Source organism: Gossypium raimondii, chromosome 5, assembly GCF_025698545.1.
Source record: "Gossypium raimondii isolate GPD5lz chromosome 5, ASM2569854v1, whole genome shotgun sequence".
In the NCBI taxonomy this organism is placed as follows: domain Eukaryota; kingdom Viridiplantae; phylum Streptophyta; class Magnoliopsida; order Malvales; family Malvaceae; genus Gossypium; species Gossypium raimondii.
In genome coordinates this window covers 15041236-15049182 of record NC_068569.1, presented here as the reverse complement: position 1 = coordinate 15049182, position 7947 = coordinate 15041236, and the positions used below count along the sequence as shown (strand labels likewise).

The following is a 7947-nucleotide window of genomic DNA, read 5'->3' as shown; positions in this document are numbered from 1 at the left end:
ACACCTTTTTCATGCTTCTACTCTTGGAATTCTTCTTTGAATTTTCACGCCATTATTTCAACATCATTTGCCCAATCCCTATTCATATTATAGTTCAACGATTCGCATCATAAAAAACCTATCGTATCTATGCATTATAAGTTAAAACTAGCAATTTCTTTCCTCTCTTTTTCCCCAAACACCGACGAAGTATTGACGTTTTTCTAGAATGTGAATCTAATTTTATAGCCCAGCCGTGATAGATTTGTATTCACTGATCTTGCTGTGGCCTGTGGTGATAAAAAAACATGTCGTTAATGTCGCTGTCGTTGCTTATCGATACATTTTATCCATAAGCCAGTTGTTGAATACTTTTGACATTAATAAAAAGAGTATCACATCATTAAAAATAAAGTTAAATTAATATTATGTTATTATTAAGTTGATTGACTGTATATATTATGATATCAAGTATAATCGTATAGCTATATTATTTGAGCACAATTTCATTCGGGTGAAAATAATATCTACGTAAAATTCTCTCAACAAACATATATTTCAATATTCCAACTTGTTGATTCAATAAATTAAATATTACGAAAAAAATTATATTTCAATATTTAATTTGTGTTCCAAAATATGAATGAGAAACCAATAGTTACAATTTAATATTGTACAACTTAATTACGGTGTAATATGTTTGTTTAAACGTCAGTAGCCTAATCATTACCGCTAATATTCAGTTCAATTTTCTACCAAATACCAAGAGGAGTAGCATTTGGATTCTACCTCTCTCGACAAATCACTGTCATTTAATTTAGACCCGTTCATTTGTCTTGTAGTCATAACCAAATTTCATAAATAAAAACTGAGTGATTCAGTGAATATTTCCTAAATATTAATTAAAAAAAAATGTAACACAATCATGTAAATTTTAGTATGTTATTAGCACGTTGGCGCCTTTGTTTGTGGTTGGGATTTTTCTGGGTTAGGGGAGACAAACTTCGACGGTTAAACGATTGGCCTCACTGAAAATCAAGGTAAATGAATTCTTTTATTTCAGAGGCTAAAAGAATGCGCCAATGCAGACATGTTGATAGCTTAAAATGTGCTTTAAACAATTTTAGTGCCTGCTTTAAATTTATTTGGATTCCACTGAAATTTTGACAGAAGATTTAGATATATATATATATATCTTTCAACTGAGGTAAATGGGTAATTTTCTTTTCGGTAAATTGTTCAGTTGATCACTTGAATTTTTTAGCGTTTTCATTTTAATCACAATTTTAATTTTGATCATTGCGGTTACAATAATTTGTAAGATGATTAGAAAAGTTTAAAAAATGCACTATGAATGGGCATCTTGTTGGTTGTAATTAATTACATTGCTTTCAGAAATCTCAATTTTAGTTTTTAATTTGAAGGGTCTTAGGGCAATGAGTGTGCATTAGAAGCAATCCGCTGTAAGCGAAAACGAGCAACACCCAATAACATAAAAAGTGATGAATTTGGACCGTATCTGGCGTGCCCACCTTGCTAACTGCAAAATTCAACCACACACCTCCTGGTCTAGTGGTTTCAAGTTTAAAGCCGACGGCTGCGCACGAAATACTCCCGAGGGAAATTTCAGCATTTAAGCGTTGAGATATTTTAATTGGGGTAGTTAGTATTAAGATATTTTCGAGGGCAAATATCTTTAAAGTGGTTGCTTTCAGGTTATACCATTTGTGTTCATGACACTTCATTATTAGAAATTGACTCATTAGTACTTATTAACTTCAGAGTTCAGACTATTGTTGGTTTATTTTATTTTATCTTCTTTTTGCTTTACGGTGTAAACATAGTTAACATAGAAGTTGCTCAACCAACGCCATACTCTGTCTTGGAGGGGCCAATGGGTTCTACTCATACAAATATTAGTTTAACCAAAAATTGGTCAGTGGGGTTCGTCTTTTAAACAAAAATTTAAAGATAAAAAATTGTTTCAAATGATAAAATTTTGAACTAATTTTTCATTAATTTTAAGTGAACTTTTTTGTCTGCTCTCTCCTTATTATGCCTGTAGAATCAAGTTAGGTTGATTTTTTTTAATTTCTTTGTTCAAATTTTGGGAAATTGAAAATTAGTGTTTTAATTATTAAAATATATTATATTGCAAAATTCGAAACAAATGAAGATAATATTTCAAAATCTTGGTTTTAGACTTGCTGCGACCTTTATGGGTCTAGAAAAAGCTAATCTATGATAAACTATTTTCCCTCGTTGATTTTCTTGTTTATTTTATATCAAAACAGTTCTAAACCGTCTAATTAAGGGACCGGAGCAAGTGAAGATGTAAGGGCTGTAGCCAGCCGCATTTGACTTGGTGTTCTGCATCATCCTCGGCAATGATTTGGCTCTCCCTGTTCACAAGTTTTACCATTCTTCCGGCTTCGAAATACAGTATAAAAATAATTTGTAAAATTTGAGCGAATTAAAATTTTAAAAGTTATACTGATTAATTCTCCCTATTTCTAGTCATATCTATTATGACGTCTCTAACTAGTAACTTTACACGGCAGATTATTTCAGCAAATGGAAACTATTATGGTTTCATTGTAGTGGAGCCTCGTATTTGTATTTTTATCATCGAAGTTGTTTTACATGCAAAGAAAGCCGAAGGAAGGAAAATAAATTCTCGACTGAGCACTGCAGCTCATCTCAAAACTCGGTGAGGTAGACAAAATAGCAACGTCTAGTTGGGCCCGCCCATCATCTTTCTGACTGTATCTGACGTTAGGTTTTTTTGTACATAGCTCAAGCTCGATTTCCCTTTATAAATACCCATGCTGTATCGCCATTGCATAATCTCACCTTTTCCCGACCACCATTTCTCAAGAAGAAGAAGAAGTGTTGTGTTGGATTTTGGCCTTCCCCAAAACTTCTTCTTCTTCTTTCGCATTATATAAATGGTTTTCCTTGCAAACTTCATGGCCCAACTTACATTTATTGCTTCGATTTTTGTTCTTATTCTATCACATTCGGTCATATCAGGTACTGATTTGGGAAACATTCAAACATATTTAATCAATTCTATTGTTAAACATCGAGATTTGGATTCTAGTTTGGGTTTTTCTTATAAATTTAGATTTTTCGCTGCATTGTAAACAGGTGTACAAGCAACAACCTTTACCGTAGTAAACAAATGCGACTATGTTGTATGGCCTGGAATTCTCACAAACGCAGGTGTTCCACCGCTTCCCACTACAGGTTTCACTCTCCAAAGAGGTGAAACCAAGACCATTGCCGCACCGACATCATGGGGTGGTCGTTTTTGGGGTAGAACCCATTGCTCCCAAGATTCCACCGGTAAATTTTCATGTTTGACCGGCGATTGTGGCTCCGGCAAGTTCGAATGTTCGGGGAATGGCGCTACTCCGCCTGCCACTTTGGCTGAATTTACTTTAGATGGCGCTGGCGGACTCGATTTTTTCGATGTGAGCTTGGTGGATGGTTATAACGTCCCTATGTTAGTAGTTCCTCAGGGTGGCACAGGGCCGAATTGTACCTACACCGGCTGCGCGGTGGATCTTAATGACTCGTGTCCTTCAGATCTCAGGGTGATGAGCGCAGACGGCGGAGACGGCGTCGCTTGCAAGAGTGCTTGCGAGGCCTTCCGCCAGCCTCAGTACTGTTGCAACGGCGCGTATGCAACACCAGACACCTGCAAGCCTTCTTCGTACTCGAAGATCTTTAAGACAGCTTGCCCTCTCGCCTACAGCTATGCCTACGATGATAAAACCAGTACTTTCACATGTGCCAATGCTGATTACACGATTACTTTCTGCCCTTCGCCTAACACCAGGTAATTTACTTTACCAAACTGTTTTTTTTTCTTTTTTGTTGGTGGACTTTACCAACCTTTTCCAACTTTTTCGCAAGTTTAACGTCAAAGGGTAATTTTTATCATGAAAAAAAGGTTCTATCCCCAATGGCAGTAAATAATAAATGTGAAAGTTGGCGTTCCATGTAGGCTGTAAAATTGGGTTATGAGAATTAGATAGCCCGCAATCATGTATTTTTTTAAAAAAAAAATTTAGGATGCTGATATATTGATCGTCGATATTTTTTTATCTAATTAAAAAATAATTTTTAAGGGTGTAGTGCTAGCCAACAAATGACCAAAATTACCCAACAAAAGAGATTGAGAATATTGTAATGTAATCCCTCTTTATTTTCTTATTTTTTTTATTTTCTAAAGTTAATTACATATTTTATATTTTAAAATAATATTAAAATATTTATCATATTTTTAAGTATTATTGCATCACTCACATTATTATTAAATTTAAAATTAATTTAAAATATATTAAATAATGATATGAGTGATGCAATAATAATTAAAAAACATGATAGGTAACTCAATATTGTTTTAAGATATAAAATATATAATTAAACATGAGAAATAAAAAAGATGAGAAAACAAGGAGAGATTATGTTGCAATATTCTTAATATCATTTGCTGGGTGATTTTGGCTATTTGTTGGCCAGTATGCATCTTAAAAAAAATTTAATCAGGTGTCGACCATTAATGTGTTAGCACAAAAAAATTTGAAAAAAAATACATAAATGCTGGCCATCTAGTGTCTAAAACCACAAAAGTTATTTTTTTAATAGAAAAAAATAGTGGTGTCGATCATCTACTTCTCATAATTCAATTTTACTGTTTATTTCAAATTATTTGAGTGAATTTTTTCTAATCAGAGTTATTTTTGAAAATATTGTTTTTTTGGGGGTCAAATGGGTAAAATAACCTTAAAAAGTGAAGAGTCGCTGTATGGCTGCCTCCTTGATTTGCTAGGTAGGGTGGCCGTGGAATGGACATTTTAGGCGTTCTAGCTGAATTTTAATGCATCAATCCCTCTTCATCTCCCGATAGGCATTATTACCGTTACATTTTAATTTATTATAGCCTGTAGGCATCGCTTTTTGATACCAATCTCAAGAGCAAGACTGAGCAGTGCACGCCTATCATCAATATTCTATTATTGTAATACTCAAAATAAATGCTTCAATTCCAAGGGTTTTTCAATATATTTTACTCTGACCCAGAGTTCTTTTTTTTTTTCCTTCTAATTTGCAATGTTTCTAACGTTTTGTTTTGGCACGTAAATTTGCAGCCAGAAATCATCAAAAGGGGAAAACGGGGAACCCACAACAACAACAACGCCAACGTCACCTCTTATAAACAGCACAATGGTCTACGAAGGTGCCTTGAATGAAAATGCAGCATCACCGTCCACGTGCACCCACGTGTTCGTCGGCATAACATTGTTTATGGCGTTTTGGTGGTCATGGCCTATTTCACTAACTTCATCCATATTAGAGGCCATATAGGGCTATAAACTTACGAAAGCCCCATCAATATTTGGGCCTTGTGACCCCAGTAGGCCCATGAGCGTGGGCCACTATGACGTGGGATCCGGGCAGGACTTAAAAGCTCATCCGTCAAATCAACGGAAGTTTGCCCAACCATTTGCTTTTCAACTTGCAACGGTCCAATGGAGCACTTGATGGGTGGGGCTGGGGGTGAAGAAGCTAATGAAGGAAAGGGAGGCTTTTAGGTTTATTTTAAAGTTATTTTAGGATGAATATTTTTTTTATAGTATATATTACAGGAGGGGAGGGGATGGGATTCTTTCGATTGTTGAATTCATGGAATGTATGGACTATATTAGTATTATCATGTACGCTGCCACTACCAACAACTGCAACATTTGCTTCCAAGCAAAATGAAATTATGACCTGTTTTATGTCGTATCCATTGGGAGTTTGATTAAATTAAATTAAAAGGATCGAGTGTTAAAGGCGTGCAAAGTGACTACTAATAAACCAGCTAAATAGCAATTATATTTGGGTACTGGAGGGGTTGCAATTAGTGTGGAGGGTGATTGTCAATTTTATCAGTTATTTTCCCACCCGCAATTTTATTTAATTTCTATTATTAGTATACCTTTTCATCGACAACTAGCATGCAGAATATGCAACCTTTTTTAAATTTCCTAATCAAAGCAATGGCTGTGAAGATAAGATCGTACAAATAATTGTTGCTTAATAATTCAAATGTTTGTATGCGCGTAGATGCTCTAATTGGCTGCAACATGTTGACGTCAATTAATCACAACCACAGCGTTTTGGTGGCACAACATTGTTTTTCCTTTTCCACCAATGTCATCTAAATCGGACTAGATCGTCATTCAAATTAAAAATCGATTGAATTAGTTGAGTAGAAATATTATTTTAACGAGATGGATTAAATTGATTGACTAGCAAAACATTTAAAACTGGATGGCTAAATAAATTGAATCGTTTTTTACTTTCTTTTTAATAATTTTTTGTTAAAAATTTTATGATTTTTATTAACTTATAAAATTAAACCAGACGAAGTAATAATTAATGATTTGAATGCATGTTTTATCCATTCCCCCAGGGCTACGGAAACTGTAGAACGCTCGATGGTAGCGTGATTAACTGTTTGTGTGCACTGATAAATTATAATCAGACAGATAAAACGTCTTAGTCAACTAAGCTGGCGAGGGAATCTCCATTAATTTAAGTGGATGAGATCCTTCGTGTAAGTTAGTAAACAAGAAATATGAACAATTAATAAATTTTATTGAGTTTCAACCGTCCAATTCAAGGGATGCAATTCTTTTTACATTTTATCACACTGTTATTGTCGAGTGCGAGAGGAGACCTGTGTGGATTATATTCATCTGCAAGTTTCAAAAGGAACAACTAGTTAAAAGTGGTCAGGTGTCTGCCTAACCGCGTTGAACTTTCGACAACCGAATCGATATCCACTGTTTTGAAATGTATAAAACGACATTCCCAGGTCATGAAAAAAAACGACCTCTTATGTTTTGCTGCATTGAACCTTTGACTGTCGCCTTTGATAAATGCATTTTGTCTGTCGAAGTCAATGACACAGCAATTGGCTTGCAAGTTGCAATGGCAGTTGATGAGAAAACATGTTGGTCCATCGAAAAAATCAATAAGGTAAGTAAAACAATACAGAATTTCAATTTCGTTTGGTGACAGGTTTAATTTAAAAGGAAATTATTGTTGATTTGGTATTAATTATTTAATTTACTTTGTATAATATACAATATTTTTAAAACATTTATAAAAATAACATTATTATATTAATTACATTCATCATATAATTAATTTATTTATATGAAGAGTAGAAATATGGTTTTGCAATATGTCTGCATATTAAACACAGTACAAATATATATATTTCAATATTGTATCATTACGTCAATTATGACTCCAACTTTTTATTTATTAAATATTATTTATTTTAAATATCATTTTCAACTAACAAGAATCTCATTTATTATTAATTATATTATTAAATTAACATTAAAAATAATTTATTATGTACTAAAAATTAAAAGGCATAATGTCAAATTTAGCCCTTGACATACGCTTTTTTTTCCTCAATGTGGCCCTTATTCTTTTTGGAAAAGAGTCAAAATGATGTTTTTTTTAATAAGAATACTAACTAAAATGTTAAATTTTAAATACGACAACCTACATGACATTCTATGTGTACTCTATGCTCTCTTTTTGAATTTTTATGATATTTTTATATTTTTAATTTCGATTTTGATTTTTGATTTTTATAATTTTTGAAATTTTTGTTAACGTGACATATAAAGCAAATGATATTATGTTAGCATGATATGCACATGGACTACTATGCGAGTTGCCACACCAACAATACTAAAGGTTAAATGCTAATTTTATCTCAAAAAAAAAAAAAGGTCAAATTGACAGAAAATGCAAACGTTAAGGCTTAAATTTATCATTATGCCAAATTAAAAAATATATATTAATAATTTTTATGTGATAATAACAAATATAAAATTCATTAACTATTAATTAATTTGATAATATATTAATGTGGTAATTAACTTGGTC

General features: G+C 33.1%; 1 protein-coding gene across 1 annotated transcript; it reads left to right on the top strand.

The window, feature by feature from the left end:
• The first annotated feature begins 2675 nt into the window (after window positions 1–2675).
• LOC105768914 (pathogenesis-related thaumatin-like protein 3.5) lies at window positions 2676–5778 on the top strand. The gene is made up of 3 exons (XM_012589181.2): window positions 2676–3012; window positions 3130–3823; window positions 5139–5778. The coding sequence occupies exons 1-3, from the start codon at window positions 2928–2930 to the stop codon at window positions 5353–5355; spliced, it is 996 nt and encodes a 331-aa protein (XP_012444635.1). The 5' UTR covers window positions 2676–2927; the 3' UTR covers window positions 5356–5778.
• The last annotated feature ends 2169 nt before the right edge of the window (window positions 5779–7947 follow it).